General features: G+C 39.7%; 1 protein-coding gene across 1 annotated transcript in view; it reads left to right on the forward strand.

Moving 5' to 3' along the window:
* The window catches only part of LOC126419598 (peripheral-type benzodiazepine receptor-associated protein 1-like), an 843217-nt gene that overhangs the window by 448918 nt on the left and 370649 nt on the right, over positions 1–23650 (forward strand). Inside the window, exons 4-5 of the mRNA XM_050086786.1 lie at positions 4646–4726; positions 22014–22178. Coding sequence (XP_049942743.1) covers positions 22017–22178 — 162 coding nt within the window. The 5' untranslated portion in view covers positions 4646–4726; positions 22014–22016. The remainder of the gene's footprint in view (positions 1–4645; positions 4727–22013; positions 22179–23650) is intronic.

Raw genomic sequence — 23650 nt, forward strand, 5'->3', positions numbered from 1 at the left:
AAAGCTGATTAGTGGTGTCCCTATCTCCAGTAATGCCATATAATTATTATTTGGAAGACTTCCTCTTTATAGTGTTTTCCTCTATACAGTATTCAGAATTTGTGGTCCCTTGAAAAACGTTATATAGAGGTTTCACTGTATATAATAAAGAAAATTTTGACTTTTGCACCTGTGTGTCTGTGGCTCTGTGTCTGTGGCTCACCTATGCATAGATTGCTAATCAAGATCCTTCCTCATGAATTGTGTATCCTTCCTTGCTCCAGTGACTCACTACAGTGCCGTATGGTCCTTCCATTACCTGAGCCTGTTTGGGAAACAGCTTCTTATTTGGTGCCATTGCATTCTGCAGTATGGTAGGGTTTGTGGACAGTAAAGTGTTACTTGTGGGGGCATACAGGAACGTAGTATTTACGGGGCAGGTGGGCTAGGTGCAGTCGGAGGTGTTAGACAGTGCTGGTGAAGGGGGGGGGGGGGGGGGCAGAAAAGTAGAGGAGTGGAGAAAAGACTGTGTTTGCATTGGTAGAATAGAAATGGTAGAATAGAAAACTGTATAGTGCTGTAGTGCTGGAATGGGATCAGGGAAGAGGTTATATGGTTGAAGGACAGAGACTAAGTTTGTCACCAGGGGGTTACGGGAATGAAGATGTTAGCTTTGTGATCTGGATGAAGGGTGAGGATACCCTATCCACTTTCCTCCAGAGCCTCCAACACCTACTCCTTCGTTTGCTTCACCTGGTCCTCCTCAACCCAACAAGCCACCTTCCATGAAGTTGACCTCCACCTCAGAGATGGCTACATCAGTACCGCTGTACATATCAAACCTGCCAACCATCAGCAATACCTTCATTTTGACATTGCCACCCATTCTGTACCTAGAAGTCCCTTCCATCCAGTCTAGCCACATATGGACATGGCTTTTAAAGTGATGAGCAGCCCTCTCGAAATATACTGAAGGTCTCACGGAGGCCTTCACAGACCAAAATTATGGTCACAAACACGTACAGGAACCGATCTCCTGTGCCTTATTTCTCCAGTCACCTGCCACCTCCCAAAGCCTCATTGTCTGGTCACATAAGATCACCTCTTTGTGACTCAATACTACCCATGACTGGAGCAGCTGAATTACAATCTCTGCCAGGATTTAAACTACCCCTTGCTGTGCCCTGAAATGAGGAATATCCTGCTCACTATCCTCCCACCACTCTCACAGTGTTATTCTGCCACCCTCCATACTTACCCAATATCTTCATCCATCCCTACTCCATCCCTGCTTCTAAGTCCTTTCCTTATGGCTCATATCCCGGTAATAGACCTAGATGCAAAACCTGTCCCATACATCCTCGCACCATCACCTACTCCAGTCCTGTCGCAAGCATCACCTATGCCATCAAAAGGTGGGACAACCTATGAAAGCAGTCATGTGATCTACAAGCTAAGCTGCAACTACTGTGCTGTGTTCTGCGTGGGATTGACAGCCAACAAGCTGTCTGTCTGCATGAATGCCCACCGACAAATTATGGCCAGGGGACACGTGTATCATCCAGTTGCTTAGCATTCTGCCCAACACAATGTGCTTCTCTTAAGTTACTGCTTTACAGCCTGCACCATACAGATCCTTCCTACCAACTCTATCTCTCTGAATTACGCAGGTGGGAACTCTCCCAGCAATATATCCTACAGCCCCATAACCATCCTGGCCTGAACCTTTGTTAGTCCCTATCCTTCAGCCACCAATGTCCTTCCCAGCTTCCTCTACAGCATTACACAGCCTTCTGTTCCACCAATGCACACACTGTCTTTTTCCCCCTCTCTGTTTCTCTCCTTTCCTGCTCACCTTGCCCTCTCCCTCCTCCTCTCCCCACCTGCCCCCTCTGCAGCCACCACTTCACCTAGCTGCCCATAGACATGGGAAAAACCGACCAGTTGAAAATGATAGTGGTATTTTAGTTGTGAATAACTGGTACGTTTTGGTATTTTATTTTGTTCACTATTACAACAGGTATTTTTTATTTATTGCTAGCAGCCAAGCAGAAAAAAAATCAATTAGCCATAGCAGCAGTGCCAAAACTTTCCATTTTTAAGTAAACTTTTTTTAAAAAGGATTAAGTTTTATTTATTAAATTTACATTGGTTTGAAACATTGTGTTATTATACAAAATGGGAAATGGGAAAAGTAATCAGTGCTATTTTAATAAAAGTGCCTATAGAAATGTGCAACACACGTATTTCATAAGAATTGGTACAGCATTGGTGAGACAATAATATCCTTGCTGCTGTGTGTCGTGGTTGCATGCACGTACATGCAGTGTGCAAGGTTTTGCCCCAACTGCTCTGTAAGATAGCTTCCCACTATCACCAGCACACATCCATTGTATTACAGAGGCACCAACCTTAGTCTGGAAATGTTTTCATGAATTTATTTAGCAATGAAGTACAATGCTTCATTTGATTTAAAAGTTTGTGAATTTGTCTGCCATCTCTATGAAATAATAAAAGAGGAAGGAAGTTACGACAACATTAATAAATTAAAAATATAACAACAATTCATTCATAGTTTACAATAAAAATAGAAAGTAGCTGACCTACTGTCTGTGTCTACGTAATACGCCTTCACCTCCTTGTAGCCATTGGAAACGGATACATTAACATGAGAAACAGAGTTCCGCAACATCAGCTTTCACCTTTAGCACTGACTATTTGTAATGCCCAGTTAGTGACATGATTCCTGATTGCAGAGTTTAAGAAAAAAGAATCAGTAAGAGAATATTGGTGATCTTTTTGTAGTATTTTACCACTTTTCACTTCTCGAGAAAAGCAGCGAACGGTTGATGGATTAAGTTTTCTTTTATTTACTACTTGATTTAATGTTTTGATTCTATTTGTTTTGAAACCAAGAGAACCAACATTTTTCAATGTTTGTTAAATTTCTACATTTATTACAGAAATTAATAGGAATAAAAAAACCAAAAAACAGTTATTTCAGAAACTGGTAATTTTGAGCAATTTTAACAGTCAAGTTAAACAGGCAAGAATAAAAAAAACCAATATAACTGAACTGATTTTTTTCAGTGATAACCGCCATCCCTAGCTACCTTAGCCCGTCCCCACTACATCTCTGTATGCTCCTACAAGCAGCACTGTACCGTCCCGATTCTTGGCTGCCAAATCCGGTCCCAACTAGTCCCGGTATGCTCCCACAAGCAGCGCTTTACCATCCACCATCCCTACTCTGCTATTCCTCCCCTCCCTGCCCAGCCTCCTCCTTACTCCCACCACCCAGATTGCTTCTCCATTCATACACCATTGCTCAGTGGGCAGAGTTATAAGTCATGTGTGTATGAATTGTGCATGCATGAATGTGTGCATATTATCTAATTTAGAAGGACTTTTGGGTGAAAATCTTACATGTTTAGCAGCATTTTTGTTGTGCCTGTCTGCGAGTCAGCATCTCCTCTATAGGTTGAGTAGTAGTCTATCCTTTTCATAATACTGTCATTATTCCATCTTGGATTTTCCATTGTTTAATAACTACGCTGATAATAGTAGCAGTAGTAATTGTAGTAGTCATTTGTTCATTCACAGATCATTTTACAGTGAGATAGGATTTGTCAGTTTAACTCAAGGAGGAGGGGGGGGAAGGGAGGTAGGATATGTAGATATCGAAATTGTCTGCCTGTGTTACTAAGTGGTCAGCATGTCTGACAGCCATGCAGAAGACTCAGGTTTGATTTCTGGTACTGCTAGGAATATTTGATTGGTGATAGGACCACACTGGGATGTACTCAGCCTCATGATTCCAATTGAGGAGCTGTTTGGGTGAGAAGTAACAGCTCCAACTTTGGGAAATTGACAACAGACAGGATACTGCATGTGGATGATGCTGTTGGTAGGGAATTTCATGGTGGGTGGTCAATACTGAATAGCCTGTCAGAAATAATACTTAGAGCTGGTATATGCAGTTGAATGAATCTATAAGGTTATGTTTAGCCAGGGTAGAGCACATGGCCAGTTCATCATACACATTAGTTAACTTTTAATTTTCACAATCAGTATTATGTTATTGATGTGGTAAGTGTTTTGTCACTTTAATATTATATTGTTTGGTTAGCATAACTGACATTGTCTGCAAAAAAGACCATTCTTGAATACATAAATTTCTCTGACAGCATAGGAAACAGTTAGCAGCAAAATTAGCTGGTAGTTATTCAAATAACTTGTGTCTTATTACTGTTATTACAAGGAGGTATATGTAAGCTTGTCTTGAAATATACATTGTGAGAATATTTGAAAGTAATTACAGTGCTAGTAAATCACCTGAAATATGATCAACCATTGGTAGTGAAGGTTGTTATGAAAACAGCAGAAATGGCAAGTAATTGAAATATTTGTACCATACTCTGAACTATACAGAAAATGAATTAACATTCAGCCTTCAATGTTTGTTGGTACAAATCCCAACATGCAAAGTTATAAGATACTGAAGTTAGTGAGAAGAATTCAGTCGCAAGAGTTAATTCCTTGCTGCTGAACATAAATAAAAAGTGAATAGAAAACTTATCAGACATTTGTGCAGATTTAAAGCAAACAATAAGAATAGGTAAATTTTTATTTTCTAGTAAAATGCACGTTTCATTTCTACCTGCAGGTGAATGCCAGCGATGGTCGCAGCCTCCCAGGTCTGGCCTCGGCCAGCAAGCCTGGGGACACTCTGGAGTCTATTCTTAAGGTAAATTTGCTCTACAAATATAAATTTATATATTTTTTTCTGATAATCTGAATGATCTATCAGGAGAAACATAAGATTACAAAGATTTATAAAACTTCGGGGAAAAAAATTGTCTTCATGCAAAACTCTGTTGTTAAAGTTTAAAGGACTGATTTTTGTATCAAATCACCTAGTTATTTACATCATCTGTTCAGTGTCTTCCACGAATGCCGAAGAACAAGATAGAGAAATTAGTGCATGTACAGAGGCAAGCATGACCCATTTCCACAGTGCAGGGAAATGGGAAAACTGAAATAAACATGATGGCTTATGAATGTGTTAGTAATAAATATTTGCTGATTTTAGTCCTTGCAGATGTGATAACTATAAAAAGTATTAACAAAAGGCCAAATGTTTTCTGAAATAATTTGTCTAAAAGTAAGAAATAAAATATATTATAAAAACATTTGATGTGCTTTTGACTGATACACAAAATTATGTACGACACATGAGCTGCAACTTGACAATGCATGTTTGCTTTCCTGATACTTCAAGGATTCACTATAGAAAACTTTTTGGGACTCATAAATTGTTGCCACTTTTTTACATCTTCAAGCAAAGACTATAGATATATATCAAGTCCATACCACAGAACAATGCACAGTCTCAATAATCCACCAGACAATATTGTGAAATCGGGAGTTGGTACTCACCATAAAGTGGAGATGCTGAGTTGCAGATAGGCACAACAAAAAGACTGTTACAAATAAGCTCTTGGTCAGTAAGGCCTTAGTCAAAAACAGACAACAGACACAAGCAAGCACGCACGCACACACACACACACACACACACACACACACACACACACACACACAAATGCTCACACTGCAGTCTCTGGCAACTGGTGAGCAGCAGCAGAAGCAGTGCATGATGAGAGTGCCAACTGTGTTGGGAGTAAGGAGGAGGCTGGAGTGGGGAGGAGGACAGATAGCAGGGTTGGGATGGTAGACGGTGAAGTGCTACTGGGGAGGGCACAGAGACAGGGTGGAGAGTGGGTAGGGCAGGTATGTGCAGTCGGGAGGTTAGGCAGAGGGCAGGGGAGAGATGGGGAAGGGGAGAGGGGTAGCGGAAAAGGAGAGAAGGAAAGAGACAGGGTGCGATGGTGGTGGAATGAGGGTTATGTAGTGTTGGAATGGAAACAGGGAAGAGGCTGGATGGGTGAGGACAAGGACTAATGAATAATGAATTTTCCTCACTCACCCAACCCCTTCCCTGTTCCCATTCCAGCATTACACAGCCCTCATTCCACCATCGCACCTAGTCTTTCCACTTCTCTCCTTTTCCAGTACCCTCCCCCCCCCTCCCCATCTCTCCACTTCACTGTCTGCCACCCCTACCCTAGTATCCCTCCCTCTTCCCGCCCCACCCTCCTCCTTACTACTACCCAGTCGCCACCCCCCATCATACACTGGTGCTGCTGCTCGCATTGTAGCTTCAGTTGCCAGAGACAGCAGTCACGTGTGTGTGAGTTGCGTTTGCATGAGTGTGTGAGTGTGTCTGTTGTCTATTTTTGATGAAGGCCTTACTAGCTGAAAGCTTATTTGTGACATTTTTTTTTTTTTTTTGTTGCACCTATCTGTGACTGTATCTCCACTGTATGATGAGTAGCAACTTCCATTTCATAATATTGTTGCATTCCATCCTGGATTTTCCATTGTTCGATTTAATCCACCAGACAGATATTCTTTAGTACTCTTTAAAATTCTAAGATACTAAATTAATCAGTGAACTTTAAATTCTCAATCAGCACATCATGTGTACATAATTTTGAACAATGTCCACAGGCATGACAGGTGTGTCTCTAATGTATTTTATTTCTTGGTTTTAGACAAATCATTTCATAGAACATTTGACCAATTTTTAATTTTTTATTTTCAAGTTTTGATGAGAAAGCATGAATTTTTTGACACCTCATTTGCTTTCCTAGAGTCTTCAGTTCTCAAAACATCCTAAATTTAGTACTTGAGTAGAAGGAAGCCTTTTTGACAGTTAAATATCACAGAAATGTAACTTACTATGTCCAAAATAGCTAGGCCTTGGGGAGATGATCTTTTTGACATTCCATTTGCAAAGCTAGCAGCAGGTGTCTTTGAAATATTTCAATTTTTCCTCAAGTCACTAATTAAGTTTCTGATTTCTTTCAAGCAATTAAACCTTTTTTCTTTTTTTTCCTTTTTGCAAAACCGAACCTTATGCTGATCAATTGGTACCCTGTTTGTCCATTTCCCACTCTTTGTCTGGCTATGAAAACTCAGTTAACATCCATTGCATAATTTATAGAGACTCTTGTTTTCATTCCATTCAAACATCTGTCCAAAAATTATCAGTGCTGATATTGACAAGTGATGCTTGGAGTCAGTAATATAAAAATATCTGTGAAGAATAGCATGGCAAATGTTACATGTTTATAGAAACATAAATAGTTTGTGAATAACTCAAATGAAAAGCTCCGTCTGCTATGCATAGAATTAGTAACTGGCTATTGTTTTGTGAATGTGGTCAGTATCAGAATAGTCTTATAGGATTTTTTGAGTAATTCTTCATATCTGGATCCACATCTGTGCTCTGTGAATCACCTTATGATAACGGTGGAGGTTATTTCTGACACGATTCTCATTTCTCCCCATTTCTCCTATTCCATTGACAAATAGTGCATGAGAATTAAAAATGTTGGAAGGTCTCTATACAGGTTCTAATTTCTCTCATTTTCTTGATGTGGTGATGTTCAGACATGAAGGTGGGAGATGTAATATGTAGCCCAGCTATTACTGGAATTTACACTCTCAGTATTTCTACAGTAAAACTTGCTATGAGTGCAGAAAGCCTCTCTAGTAATTTCTGTCATTGGAGTTGGTGACTGTATTCAAAACACCTGTAATTACTTAACAATCCTGTGATGAAGTGTGCCACTCATCATTGGATATTCAGTATCTTTTTTGTTAATTCAGCCTGACAGGGTTCCAGACTGATGAGCAATTGGTAAGAATGGCTCAGAAGTGTGTTTTTTAGGCCACTTCTCTTATGGATTAAATAAATTTCCTTAATTGTTGTTGGAAAATTCTTGTGGAAAGTAAATATTTTTGGACTGAAGGAGACCAATCACTGAAATCAGGAGAATTAAGTTGTTGAAAAAAAAAAACCCTTGCTGTCTTTCAGAGCTGTCCTTTAGCTACCTAGAGTAAAATGGGGAGGGACCGGGGGTGTATGGCTAGCAGCTTGGAGTGAGGCAGTTGGTTTGTCAGGAGTATGGGAGGGAGAGGTGGCAGGTATATGGGCTGGCACAATTGTAGCGGCCAGTGGGAAACAGCACACAGGGACATGGGGATATCAGTTGGGAGGGGGTGACAGGACAGAGGAAGGAGAAAGAGATGTGGGGACAGTTGGTTGCCAAAGATTGAGGCCAGGGTCATTACGGCAGTGGAGGACAAGTTGTAAGGATAACTCCGATCTGCAGAGTTCAGAGAAGCTGACGGTGAAGGGAAGGACACAGATGACTTGGTCTGTGAGGCAGCCATTGAAAATGACCAAGTTGTGCTCGTCTGCATGTTGTGCCACCAGGCGTTCAACTTTGTTCATGGTGACAGTTTGGCAGCTGTCATTCATCCTGATGGATAGCTGATTGGTAGTAATACCAACATAAAAAGCTGCTTAGTGTTTACAGCAGAGTTGGTGTATGACATGGGTACTTTCACAGGTGGCCTGGCCTCTTTTTGGGTAGGATAAGCATGTGACTGGACTGAAGTAGGAGGGATTGGGCAGCTCTTGCACCTTGCTCTGCCACAGGGATGTGATATGGGAATGGCATAGGGATGAATGAGAATGTTGTATGTTTGGAGGGGTGAGAAGGATCTTGGATAGGATGTCCCTCATTTCAGGGCAGGATGAGAGGTAATCAAAGCCCTGGCCATGACAAAGGATATGGTTCAGTTGTTCCAGTCCAGGGTTCTCGTTTGTAGCTGATTCTGGGAAGTTTGGGGGTGTGTGAGGATACTACACAGGAAATATGTTTGTGAACTAGGTGTGGAGGGTATTGCCTTTCTGTGAAGGCCTTTGTAAAGCCTAAAGCATATTGGGCAACGGAGTTCTTGTTACTGCAAATACATCATCCACGGATGGTTACACTGTGGTTTGGAATGGATGGTAGCTGTAGAAATGGAGGTACAGTTGGTGTTTATAAGTTTTAATGTGGACAGAGGTGTGGATGGAGCCATCAGATAGGTGGAGGTCCAGAAAAGTGACATGTTGGGTAGAGGAGGACTATGTGAAGTGGATGGGGGAAAGTTGATGAGGTTGTGAAGGAATGTGCATAGGGTGTCTTGACGCTGAGTCCAGATCACAATATCATCTATGAACTTGAACCAGACCAGGGATTGGGAGTTTCGGGAGCTAGGGAGGTTTGTTATAGACGGCACATAAACAGGTTGATATAGGAGTGTGCCCATGGCTGTGATGTGGATTTGCTTGTAAACCTTCCCTTCAAAGCAAGAAGAGTTGTGGATCATGATATAGTTGGTAAGGTGTATCCAGAATGAGGTGAAGTGGATGGGAGAAAAGATGTTGAGGGCCAAAGGTGACCCTGCCTTCTCCTACCTACCCACACCCATGTCAGCTTCCAGGAATTCCTTGCCTCCAACTTTTCCTCACCATCCTTCCCCAGGTTCCTGTCTCAGAACTCTAGCCTTTTGGCAGAAGAAAAGGCAGCCCTAAACAACCTGAAAACAGATCCATACCTAATTATCCTCCCTGCAGGGCTGCACTGTCATGATGATTTGCAGTGGCTACCTGATGGAGGACCTCCACCAACTGTCTGATTTCTCCACCTACAAGCTCTGCCTGAGTGATCCTATCCTGGAGGTCCAACATAACCTCTAATCCCTACTGAAATCCATAGACCCTTACCAAAGCCTCTCACAGGGTGTATATGCCCTGGGACAATTTTCATCTGGAAGAAATCTGGGTAAAAAAGCAGGAAATTTTTAGAATTCCAGGAATTTTTCATTGTTTTAGTTTTCAGTGAAATTTTTGCAGTTTTCACTAGTAAGAACTGCTTTTGATGCGTGTTTCTGCTGGGCCTTGTTTCGATGAGTGTGACATACCAACTGTTTACATTGCTAACAGGTTGTGGAAAAATATTGCGAATGGTTGTTTGAGAAGGCTTACTTTCAAAGTAAATTTCCTTTTACACTAGATGAATTATGTTATGTGTGAGAATATGCAATGAATGTCTTAAACCATGGAGCAGTAGACTGTCATTAAAAACTTAATATTCAGGACCAGCCACTTAGAAAAAAAATTTCAGGCCCAAAAGACCAGCCCTTTATGCCATTACTTAAAATTTTACTGGCGCATTGGTGTTTGATATATCTTAAAGAGACTTAACATTCTGAACTAGGCACTTAGAAAAAACTTTGGGCCCAAACAACCAGCCATTTATGCCATTAGTTAAAATTTGACTGGCACATTTGTGTTTGATATATCTTAAAGGATAACACGTGCTACAAAAAGACCATGTTTCAAGGTTAACATGTCTTACTTGTTTCAGTTCTTTCATAGAGTACAATTTATGGAATAACAATGGCATTAATTAGTCTTACAGATAAGTGCAAAGTGTGTTCTTGAGCAATTTCACACATAATTGGCTTTTCTATAGAAAAGTAAGTGCTTGACAGAACATATATTCTGCCATAACTTAGTGAATGTCTGGTGCACAGCTGTGAAATTTCTAATCATACCCATCAGAAATATTCAGCTGCTGCAATTTAAGCTGTGTGTATATAGCTTTCTTAAAGGTCACATGAGTAGACATGAAACTTATCATGAGTTTAATATGGCTTCTGTTAAAGCTAAGGAATGCAGAACTTCTCTTCAAATATGGTTTCTGCATCATCAACTTACTTTTCAGGTATTTCTATCTGTAAATGCCTCTGTCCCACATAAATGTAGAAATGTCCCTTTCTGCAGTCTTTCTAAAGAGGACCACCGAATTAGTCTTCTAATCCCAGCTGCCAGGTGCTCTCATTCAATATTCCTCACTAGAATTCTATAATTTATTGAAACCCCCACATGGAAGTTCCTAAATAAACCTTAGCTTGGCTTGAAATGCCTTGAAACATTGTTTTCCATTCTGAATTTACAATGAGAAATTTTCGAGATGGGTCAAAACAGAGGTAAGTGTTTCCACTGTCATCTCTCAGCTTTTAGAACAACAGGTTGAGTTCTATCTGCTTAAATTCAGTCACAGATGTGGTCTGATACTTGCAAAACTCATATTTCATTGCCCAGTTGACAATGCGTAACTGTATTGGAGGCTATCTGATCTGAAAGTCAGCATTGACTTGGGCATTGTTGTCTGTGGTGGTCTGGATCTCATGAACAAACAGAACGAGTAGAGTTTCACAAGATCTCTGAATCAGAAATACATTTTGATTTTTATAGAGGAGATTTTATTCTTCAAAAAGGTCATATTGTGTGAGCATAAAACATATTCTGTAATTCCAAATCAGATTAATCAAAACAATATAGGACTATAATTATGTGCATCTGCTTGGTGACTTTCTGGAAATGAGAATAACATGCAGTTTTTCCCCGGATGGAATGTAACAATATTATGAGAAGGAAAGCTGCTACTCACGTTATAGCGAAGATGCTGAGTTGCAGATAGGCACAGATAAGCAGTTTTTTCCCAATTATTTCGTACTTTTATTGCTCCAGTGAGATAATTATGATGAACTGCAGCTAGAAGAGGAACAAAGTCTTTCACATAATATGTTAACAATTTCACAAGTATCTCATCAGGTCCTGATGTTTTCCACTTTAAACAATTTTAGTTGATTTTCTATTCCTTGATTTTTCTATCCCCTGCTGACTTACCTGCCATTTCAGCATTTGTACAATGAGGTGAAAGGAATAACCGTATTATGATCTACTGCTGTAAAACAATTGCAGAATACTGAATTCAGTATTATGTTCTTCACTCTGTCATCTTCCATTTTGGTGCTGATGTTATCACTGAGGGACTAAATAGATTCTTCCAATGTACTTACTGACTTTATGTAATATAAATCTACATCGATACTTTGCAAGCCACTGTAAGGTGCGTAATTGAAGGAACCATGTACCATTCGTTGTCATTTCCCATCCTGTTCCACTTGCAAATAGAGCAAGAGAAAAATGACTGCCTTTATGCCTCCATATGAGCCCTGATTTCTCGTATCTTGCTCGAGCAGTACTTTACAGGTGAGCCATTCTTTCCTGAAATTATCTCAGTAAACCAAAGTCCCCATGGACCATGGACCTTGCCATTGGTGGGGAGGTTTGCGTGCCTCAGCGATATAGATAGCCAATACCGCAGGTGCAACCACAATGGACGGGTGTCAGTTGAGAGGCCAGAAGAGGGGCCTGAAGAGGGGCAGCTGCCTTTCAGTGGTTGCAGGGGCAACAGTCTGGATGATTGACCAATCTGGCATTCTAACATTAACCAAAACAGCCTAGCTGTGATGGTACTGTGAACAGCTGAAAGCAAGGGGAAACTGCAGCTGTAATTTTTCCCAAGGGCATGCAGCATAGTCCCCCATTTGGATCTCCGGGCAGGGACTACTCAGGAGGATGTCGTTATCAGGAGAAACAAAACTGTCATTCTACTGATTGGAGTGTGGAATGTCAGATCCCTTAATCGGGCAGGTAGGTTAGAAAATTAAAAAAGGGAAATGGATAGGTTAAAGTTAGATATAGTGGGAATTAGTGAAGTTTGGTGGCAGGAGGAACAAGACTTCTGGTCAGGTGAATGTAGGGTTACAATTATAAAATCAAATAGGAGTAATGCAGGAGTAGGTTTAATAATGATTTAAAAAAATAGGAGCATGGGTAAGCTTACTATGAAAAGCATAATGAACACATTATTGTATCCAAGATAGACACGAAGCCCACGCCTACCACACTAGTATAAGTTTATATGCCAATTAACTTCACAGATGCAAAGAGATTGAAGAAATGTATGATGAGATAAAAGACATTATTGAGATACTAAAGGGAGATGAAAATTTTATAGTCGTGGGGGACTGGAATTCTGTAATAGGAAAAGAAAGATAAGGAAAAGTAATAGGCGAATATGGAATGGGGTAAGGAATGAAAGAGGAAGCCACCTGGTAGAATTTTGCACAGAGAATAACTTAATCATAGCTAACACTTGGTTTAAGAATCATGATAGAAGGTTACATATATGGAAGAGGGCTGGAGATGCTGGAAGGTAGATAGGTTACACAACGGTCAGACAGAGATATGGGAACCAGGTTTTAAATTGTAAGACATTTCCAGGGGCAGATGTGGACTCTGACCACAATCTGTTGGTTATGAGCTGTAGATTAAAACTGAAGAAACTGCAAAAAGGTGGCAATTTTAGGAGGAGGGACCTGGGTAAACTAAAAGAACCAGAGAATGTAGAGAGTTCCATAGAGAGCTTTAGAGAACAAATTGACAAATACAGGGGAAAGAAATACAGTAGAAGCAGAATGGGTAGTTTTGAGAGATGAAGTAGTGAAGGCAGCAGAGAATCAAATAGGTAAAAAGACGAGGGCTAGTAGAGATCCTTGGGTAACAGAAAAGATAGTGAATTTAATTGATGAAAGGAGAAAATATAAAAATGCAGTAAATGAAACAGGCAAAAAGGAATACAAACGTCTCAAAAATGAGATCGACAAGAAGTGCAAAATGGCTAAGCAGGGATGGCTAGAGGACAAATATAAGGGTGTAGAGACATATATCACTAGGGGTAAGATACATACTGCCTTCAGTAAAATTAAAGAGACCGTTGCAGAAAAGAGAACCACCTGTATGAATATCAAGAGCTCAGATGGAAAACCAGTTCTAAGCAAAGAAGGGAAGGCAGGAAGGTGGAAGGAGTGTATAGAGGGTTTATACAAGGGTGATGTACTTGAGGGCAATATTATGGAAATGTAAAAGGACATAGATGAAGATGAAATGGGAGATATGATATTGCATTAAGAATTTGACGGAGCACTGAAAGACCTAAGTCAAAACAAGGCCCCGGGAATAGACAACATTCCATTAGAGCTACTGATACCATTGGGAGAGACAGCCATGACAAAACTCTTCCATCTGGTGAGCAAGATGTATGAGACAAGATGAATATAATAATTCCAATCCCAAAGAAAGCAGGTTTTTACAGGTGTGAAAATTACCGATCTATGAGTTTAATAAGTCATGGCTGCAAATACTAACACAAATTCTTTACGGACGAATGGAAAACCAGGTAGAAGCTGACCTTGGGGAAGATCAGTTTGGATTCCATAGAAATGTTGGAACACGTGTGGCAATACTGACCCTATGACTTATCTTACAAGATAGATTAAGGAAAGGCAAACCTACGTTTCTAGCATTTGTAGACTTAGAGAAAACTTTTGACAATGTTGACTGGAATACTGTCTTTCAAATTCTGAAGGTGCAAGGGTGAAATACAGGGAATGAAAGGCTATTTACAATTTGTAGAGAAACCAGATGACAGTTATAAGAGTTGAGGGGCATGAAAGAGAAGCAGTGTTTAGGAAGGGAGTGGGGAAGATTTGTAGCCTATCCCCAGTTTTAATCAATCTGTGCATTGAGCAAGCAGTAAAGGAAATAAAAGAAAAATTTGGAGTAGGAATTAAAATCTATGGAGAAGAAATAAAAACTTTGAGGTTTGCCGATGACATAGTAATTCTGTCAGAGACAGCAAGAAAGGGGGATATAAGATGAACATCAACAAAAGCAAAACAATCATAAGGGAATGCAATGGAATTAAATCAGGTGATGCTGTGGGAATTGGATTAGGAAATGAGACACTTAAAATAGTAGAAGAGTTTTGCTATTGGGGAGAAAAATAACTGATGATGGTCAAATTAGGGAGGATATAAAATGTAGAGTGGCAATGGCATGAAAAGCATTCCTGAAGAAGAGAAATTTGTTAACATCGAGTGTAGATTTATGGGTCAGGAAATCTTTTTCTGAAAGTATTCGTATGGAGTGTATCCCTGTATGGAAGTGAAACATGGACAATAAATAGTTTTGACAAGTAGAGAATAGAAGCTCTCAAAATGTGGTGCTGCAGATGAATGCTGAATATTAGATGGGTAGATCACGTAAGGAATGAGGAGGTACTGAACAGAATTGAGGAGAAGAATAATTTGTGGCACAACTTGACTAGAAGAAGGGATTGGTTGATCACATTCTGAGGCATCAAGGGATCACCAATTTAGTATTGGAGGGCAGCGTGGAGGGTAAATTTCATAGAGGGAGACCAAGAGATGAATACACTAAGTAGATTCAGAAGGATGTAGGTTGCAATAGGTACTTGGAGATGAAGAAGCCTGTACAGGATTGAGTAGCATGGAGAGCTGCATTCTCTGGACTGAAGACCACAGCAACAAACTGAAGTCAACCATTTGCCTTCCCTACCACAGTGTTGACATGCTCGTTCCACCTTATATTGCTTTGGAACGTTATGCCCAGATATTTAAATGATTTCACCGTGTCAAGCTGGACACTAGCAATACTGTATCCGAACATTATGGGTTTGATCTTCCTACTCATCTGGATTAACTTACATCTTTCCACATTTAGGGCTAGCTGCCATTCATCACGCCAACTGGAAATTTCATCTATCTGCCTATTGCTCTTCATCCATAGTTCTCAGTATGTTGTTGTTGTGGTCTTCAGTCCTGAGACTGGTTTGATGCAGCTCTCCATGCTACTCTATCCTGTGCAAGCTTTTTCATCTCCCAGTACCTACTGCAACCTACATCCTTCTGAATCTGCTTAGTGTATTCATCTCTTGGTCTCCCTCTACGATTTTTACCCTCCACGCTCCCCTCCAATACTAAATTGGTGATCCCTTGATGCCTCAGAACATGTCCTACCAACCAATCCCTTCTTCTGGTCAAGTGGTGCCACAAACTTCTCTTCTCCCCAATCCTATTCAATACCTCCTCATTAGTTATGTGATCTACCCATCTAATCTTCAGCATTCTTCTGTAGCACCACATTTCGAAAGCTTCTATTCTCTTCTTGTCCAAACTATTTATCGTCCATGTTTCACTTCCATACATGGCTACACTCCATACGAATACTTTCAGAAATGACTTCCTGACACTTAAATCAATACTGGATGTTAACAAATTTCTCTTCTTCAGAAACGCTTTCCTTGCCATTGCCAGCCTACATTTTATATCCTCTCTACTTTGACCATCATCAGTTATTTTGCTCCCCAAATAGCAGAACTCCTTTACTACTTTAAGTGCCTCATTTCCTAATCTAATTCCCTCAGCATCACCTGACTTAATTAGACTACATTCCATTATCCTTGTTTTGCTTTTGTTGATGTTCATCTTATATCCTCCTTTCAAGACACTGTCCATTCCATTCAACTGCTCTTCCAAGTCCTTTGCTGTCTCTGACAGAATTACAATGTCATCGGCGAACCTCAAAGTTTTTATTTCTACTCCATGAATTTTAATACCTACTCCGAATTTTTCTTTTGTTTCCTTTACTGCTTGTTCAATATACAGATTGAACAACATCGGGGAGAGGCTACAACCCTGTCTTACTCCCTTCCCAACCACTGCTTCCCTTTCATGTCCCTCGACTCTTATAACTGCCATCTGGTTTCTGTACAAATTGTAAATAGCCTTTCGCTCCCTGTATTTTACCCCTGCCACCTTTAGAATTTGAAAGAGAGTATTCCAGTCAACATTGTCAAAAGCTTTCTCTAAGTCTACAAATGCTAGAAACGTAGGTTTGCCTTTCCTTAATCTTTCTTCTAAGATAAGTCGTAAGGTCAGTATTGCCTCACGTGTTCCAACATTTCTACGGAATCCAAACTGATCTTCCCCGAGGTTGGCTTCTACTAGTTTTTCCATTCGTCTGTAAAGAATTCGTGTTAGTATTTTGCAGCTGTGACTTATTAAGCTGATAGTTCGGTAATTTTCACATCTGTCAACACCTGCTTTCTTTGGGATTGGAATTATTATATTCTTCTTGAAGTCTGTGGGTATTTCGCCTGTTTCATACATCTTGCTCACCAGATGGTAGAGTTTTGTCAGGACTGGCTCTCCCACGGCCGTCAGTAGTTCCAATGGAATATTGTCTACTCCGGGAGCCTTGTTTCGACTCAGGTCTTTCAGTGCTCTGTCAAACTCTTCACGCAGTATCATATCTCCCATTTCATCTTCATCTACATCCTCTTCCATTTCCATAATATTGTCCTCAAGTACATCGCCCTTGTATAGACCCTCTATATACTCCTTCCACCTTTCCGCTTTCCCTTCTTTGCTTAGAACTGGATTTCCATCTGAGCTCTTGATATTCATACAAGTCGTTCTCTTATCTCCAAAGGTCTCTTTAATTTTCCTGTAGGCGGTATCTATCTTACCCCTAGTGAGATAGGCCTCTACATCCTTACATTTGTCCTCTAGCCATCCCTGCTTAGCCATTTTGCACTTCCTGTCGATCTCATTTTTGAGACATTTGTATTCCTTTTTGCCTGTTTCACTTACTGCATTTTTATATTTTCTCCTTTCATCAATTAAATTCAATATTTCTTCTGTTACCCAAGGATTTCTACTAGCCCTCGTCTTTTTACCTACTTGATCCACTGCTGCCTTCACTACTTCATCCCTCAAAGTTACCCATTCTTCTTCTACTGTATTTATTTCCCCCATTCCTGTCAATTGCTCCCTTATGCTCTCCCTGAATCTCTGTACAACCTCTGGTTCTTTTAGTTTATCCAGGTCCCATCTCCTTAAATTCCCACCTTTTTGCAGTTTCTTCAGTTTTAATCTACATGTCATAACCAATAGATTGTGGTCAGAGTCCACATCTGCCCCTGGAAATGTCTTACAATTTAAAACCTGGTTCCTAAATCTCTGTCTTACCATTATATAATCTGATACCTTTTAGTATCTCCAGGGTTCTTCCATGTATACAACCTTCTTTCATGATTCTTAAACCAAGTGTTAGTTATGATTATGTTGTGCTCTGTGCAAAATTCTACCAGGCGGCTTCCTCTTTCATTTCTGTCCCCCAATCCATATTCACCTACTATGTTTCCTTCTCTCCCTTTTCCTACACTCGAATTCCAGTCACCCATGACTATTAAATTTTCGTCTCCCTTCACAATCTGAATAATTTCTTTTATTTCATCATACATTTCTTCAATTTCTTCGTCATCTGCAGAGCTAGTTGGCATATAAACTTGTACTACTGTAGTAGGTGTGGGCTTCGTATGTATCTTGGCCACAATAATGCGTTCACTATGCTGTTTGTAGTAGCTTACCCGCATTCCTATTTTCCTATTCATTATTAAACCTACTCCTGCATTACCCCTATTTGATTTGGTGTTTATAACCCTGTAGTCACCTGACCAGAAGTCTTGTTCCTCCTGCCACCGAACTTCACTAATTCCCACTATATCTAACTTTAACCTATCCATTTCCCTTTTTAAATTTTCTAACCTACCTGCCCGATTAAGGGATCTGACATTCCACGCTCCGATCCGTAGAACGCCAGTTTTCTTTCTCCTGATAACGACATCCTCTTGAGTAGTCCCCGCCCGGAGATCCGAATGGGGGACTATTTTACCTCCGGAATATTTTACCCAAGAGGACGCCATCATCATGTAATCATACAGTAAAGCTGCATGCCCTCGGGAAAAATTACGGCTGTAGTTTCCCCTTGCTTTCAGCCGTTCGCAGTACCAGCACAGCAAGGCCGTTTTGGTTAATGTTACAACGCCAGATCAGTCAATCATCCAGACTGTTGCCCTTGCAACTACTGAAAAGGCTGCTGCCCCTCTTCAGGAACCACACGTTTGTCTGGCCTCTCAACAGATACCCCTCCGTTGTGGTTGCACCTACGGTGCGGCTATCTGTATCGCTGAGGCACGCAAGCCTCCCCACCAACGGCAAGGTCCATGGTTCATGGGGGGGAGTTCTCAGTATATCACGTGACAAAAAGGCAAAGTGAGTCTTGCGTGAGTGATACTATCTAAAACCATGCTAATTTGTGGACATAAATTTCAGGAAAGTTTATTATATTCAAACTGAAAATGTGTTCATGGATTCTACAGAAAACAGCAGTTAAGGATATTGGTCCGTAATTTTGTGGGTCCGTTCTTTTACCTTTCTTATATACTGCAGTCACCGGCACTTTTTTTCAGTCGCTTGACGCTTTAAGCTGGGCTAGAGCTTCACAATAAATGCAAGCTTGGTGAGGGGTCAGTGACGTAGAGTACTCTGTGTAAAATCAATCTGGGACTCTATCTAGACCTGATGATTTATTTGTTTTCAAATCTTTAAGTTGCTTCTCTACGACAGGTATACTTATTTCTATGTCGTGCATATGTGAGTCTGCCCGATAGTCAAATGATGGAAGTGATAGCAAAACGTCCTGAGTATTTTGGTCAGATTTGTTGAGATGCATTCTTTGCTTTCACAGAAATTTTCTAACACCGCTATTGAACCATTATGGCTCTCTCTCATCCCTCATGATCACGCGTATGGTCACTGTTTCCCTCCTCTATGTTAACTGTTTCGGAAGTTTGTGTCTGTTACTTATTAGAAAGTCTAAGATGTTGCCCTCCCTAGTTGGTTCTATAATTATTGCTTGAAATATTTTTTCAGAAAAAATATTCCAGAACAGTCTCACATGAATCCCTGTCTCTGGAACTAGTGTTAATTGCATGACTCTACTGTTCTTTAGGCGGCAAATTAGACTATCTCAGGAATTACAATCATTTGAAATGATAAGCTCAAGGTATAAAGTATATGGCTGTGAAATTTACAACAAAGTAAAAGGAAAATATTTTCTCAATATTAATCTAGAATCAGTAAAAAAAAATTGCAAGACAAATTGGTACAGAAATGTTACTGTTCAGTTGAAGAGTTCATGGACGATGAACTGAGAATTTGAGGAGCAGAAATCAGATACTTCACCTTAAAGTTTGTAATTTTAAAAATTTACCAATTTCGTATCCAGTAAGTATATCATATTAATGATATTTAAGAAAAACTGTAAACCACTTTTTGTGATCTAATGAGTTTTTGGTGTACAGTAAGTCAGTTACTTGAAACTTTGTGTTATGAGACAATAAATTTCTATCCTATTCTAATGCTGATCAGGAAACTTACTCACAATAGTCTCCAAGTCTTCTTTTTAGTGTTCCGCCACTATAGCTTGTGAGGTAGGTGGTGTTTAAACATACCTGATTACCATCTCTGACACATCTCTGATGCTTACCCTCAATCAGATTATTTTACACTTGGAAACTGCCATAACCTCACTACATATTATAAACCCACTGCTGTTCACTTTTGGTTTCAGCAGTCTTTCGTTTTGTCTGAAAAGTTCTCTAATTTTTCTAATAATGACATGTAGGTGACCATTTTGGTTTGGCTCAGATATGTGCAGAAGTGACAAAAACAAATAAATATCCATATTCATTAAAGCTGTAAAACTTAGATACTTGTAGAATTAATACTTGCAGTCATGGCCAAGTCACAAAAAATATACAGAAATATGGCCTTGTACATGATGCATATAAAAGTAAATTGTGACTCAGTGTCACACAAAACAAAGATCATTTACTGTCTTTGTAATATGTTAGTTGAAATATTAAAAGGTTGGACACAATGTTATTAAGTTTAAGCTTTTTGTATGTTCAGGAGAAAACAACAGTTACATGCTGCAGTTTACAAACAAAGAACTTCTGATATTATTTCCCTATGTAAAATGTTATTATTATAATTTTAATCTCTTGCTTTAATAATATCAAAACACTTGTTACTGCTATTGGAAATGATATTGGAAATATCAAGAAAACAGAAGACACATTGAGTAGAGGGGGAAAAAAAATGTGATGAAGATCAATTATGCATTTTTACAAATAGTATAATTTTATTAGAAGAAAGAAGAAAAACATTACTTTTATTCCTCGTGTTGACTTTTATCTCACTGATATTGCACACATTTTGTCATGTACAGAAATACCACATTAAAACAATTTGCATGTCACTACTTCCTATAGCTGTTGTTGAGTCTGCAGCAGTACAGAGTGATACTGTGAAACATTTCTTGTCTCTCCCCAGATCTTACTGATACTTGTCAGACATAATGCTAAGGCACTTGCTTAAACTGCCCACATTATAATACAGGGTGACAGTTACTGAATTATATTAAATAAAATCATCATAACTTTTGAGCAGTTTGCCTTAGGATGTTCAGACTGCACAGTTGGCCGTGGGGCATGATGGGAATTAGTATGCGCAGTAAGCCCACTTTCATTTAATGGGTCTCTTCAACCTCAATGGGTGACTCTGTGATGTGCAATGTGATATTCCTTGATGGCACAGTGATTACCAAATGGTATATTAAGGTTTTGGAAGATGATTTCATCCTCATTATCCAAAGTGACCCTGATTTCTAGATGTGGTTCATGTAAGATGGAGCTCGATGCCATCGAAGCAGGGGAGTGTTTGATGTCCTGGAGAAGCACTTTGGGGACTACATTCTGGCTCTGTGGTACCCAGAGGCCACTGGCATGGGCCTTGATTTGCTGCTGTATTCTTTGGATCTGAACACATGTGACTCCTTTTTGTGGGGCTGTATTAAAGACAAAGTGTACAGCATAACCCCAAAACCATTGCTGAGCTGAAAACAGCCATTCAGAAGGTCATCGACAGAATTGATGTTCCATCACTTCACCGTGTCATGCAGAGTTTTGCTATTTGTCTGCACCAATACTGGCAGGCATATCAAACATGTCATAACCTAAATCCAAATATATGTAGTGACGTTTACATGTTGAATAAAGTATGTACATGCCATAGTTTGTAACTAATTTACATCTTTTGTTCTTTCATGTAGTTCAGTAATTGTCATCCTGTATGTGGCAGTGCACAGAACAAGCCACTAATTTATGATGTTCTGTTACTGCAAAGTAAGAAGAGTCATTGAATAAGGAATTTTGAGCTACAATTTCACCAATATCTTTATGCTGAGCACTGTAAATTAGTACTTGCATAGTTTTTATTTGTTACACATTTCAGCATTCATTTTTATCATATGTTCAGTTTTTGTCTTTCATGTCTTTTTTTAACACAAATTCTATGCTTTTTATACCAATATACCTCAATACTAATAAAAACTAGTCCAGGTTATTGTGAATGTGCTACTGAAGAAGCCATATGTATAACTGTTTTAGCAAATGCGAGAGGCAGCTGACAAACGCAAGGAACTCGAAAGAGAACATGCTGAGGCCCTCACACAGCTCCGAGAAAAACAGAATGAAGCACAGAGGCTCACGAAACAGAGGGATGCATCTTCTAGAGAAAAAAGCAAGTCATATGAGACTATTGAAGCTCTGCAGGTATGTTTGCATGCCACAGAATCTTTCTACTGGGACAGTGTTTTTAGCAAGTGACTTTTTTTCTCTGCTGTTGTATATATTGTACTAATTATTTTATAACTCTGTGATCTGATGCCTTGTTATGGAGTGGCTGTGTGTGCAGAACATACAGTGTAACCTGCTCCACACCAGTTGGATGTTAGTTACTGCATTCAGCATGCGTTTCTAGACTATTTTCATAACTGAACTGCAAGTACTCAGTGATTCATGTACTCTGCAAGGTATGAGGAAAGTAATGAGACTGATAACAGTACGAGCGATTTGGGAATGCAGTGTTGTTCTACTTGTGTAGACTGCTGTATTTGTCCCTTCCAGATGCTCTGCCCAAATTTCAGCTCCATACAGTCATCACATGAGATGAATCCTGAATTTTTTAGTATGATCCTGAGACAAAGCAGTAAAATGAGGATTGGTACACTTATGACATCTTGACCAAAAATACAAATGCTGATTTACTTTTTTGACAGTAGGGGTATCATATATAAATAATTTGTTCTTCCAGGACAAACTGTCACTCAAATGTTTTATAAAGATGACATGAAAGGCTAAGGAAAAGGGTGAATCAAGTGAGACCGCACATTGAACACAATGCACCATGTCACATGGCCACTTCGATCACATAATTTTTGGTCTCAAAAGGCTTTCTCATTGTTCCAAAGCCCCCATATTCACCTGATCTGAGAGTTCTTGTGACTTTTTTTGTTTCCCAACATTGAAAAATGTCTTAAAAGGACGTCACTTTGGGACTCTCAAAAACATTCAAAAGAATCTGACAGACATGTTAAAGGTGCTTCCAGTTTAAGCCATTGAGCATTGCTACCGAACTCGGAATGATGATTCCACCAGTATATAACTGCCAAATGGAATTTCTCTGAAGGGGAAAATATTGTTGTCTGAAAAAATAAGAACTTTATAATGTAATTGGATAGATAAAAACATTTACTTACCAAGAGACAGCAGGACAACTTACACATAAGGAAAGGCTTTCCTTATGTAAGCTTTCCTTATGTAAGCTTTCAAAGCCAGTGGCTCCTTCTTACAGAAGGATTGAAGGGGAAGGAAGAGGGGCGAAGGAAAAGGAATTTGAGAGGCTGAGAAAAAGACATAGAGCTCGGCAAAGTCACGCAGCACACCACATCAGGGGAAATTTATCAGACAGGATGAGAAGGAAAGACTGATTGTTGGATACTGCACTGGACAAGCTTTGAAAACCTGATAAGTTAAATGTGGAAGACACAGTAATATGCAAGACAGAGATTACTTCTAAAACATCGTGCATGAATTAATAAGTGTGAAAAACCAAGTACTTTGTATATAACAGAGATGGGAGAGTGGCGGCAAAAAATAGACAGATCAGAAAATGGAAGATGCAGAAAACTAAAACAGAGTGAAGAAAGAAATAGTAGTGTGAAGAAACGCTGAGACAGAAGAAA

Source organism: Schistocerca serialis, chromosome 9 (assembly GCF_023864345.2).
Source record: "Schistocerca serialis cubense isolate TAMUIC-IGC-003099 chromosome 9, iqSchSeri2.2, whole genome shotgun sequence".
In the NCBI taxonomy this organism is placed as follows: domain Eukaryota; kingdom Metazoa; phylum Arthropoda; class Insecta; order Orthoptera; family Acrididae; genus Schistocerca; species Schistocerca serialis.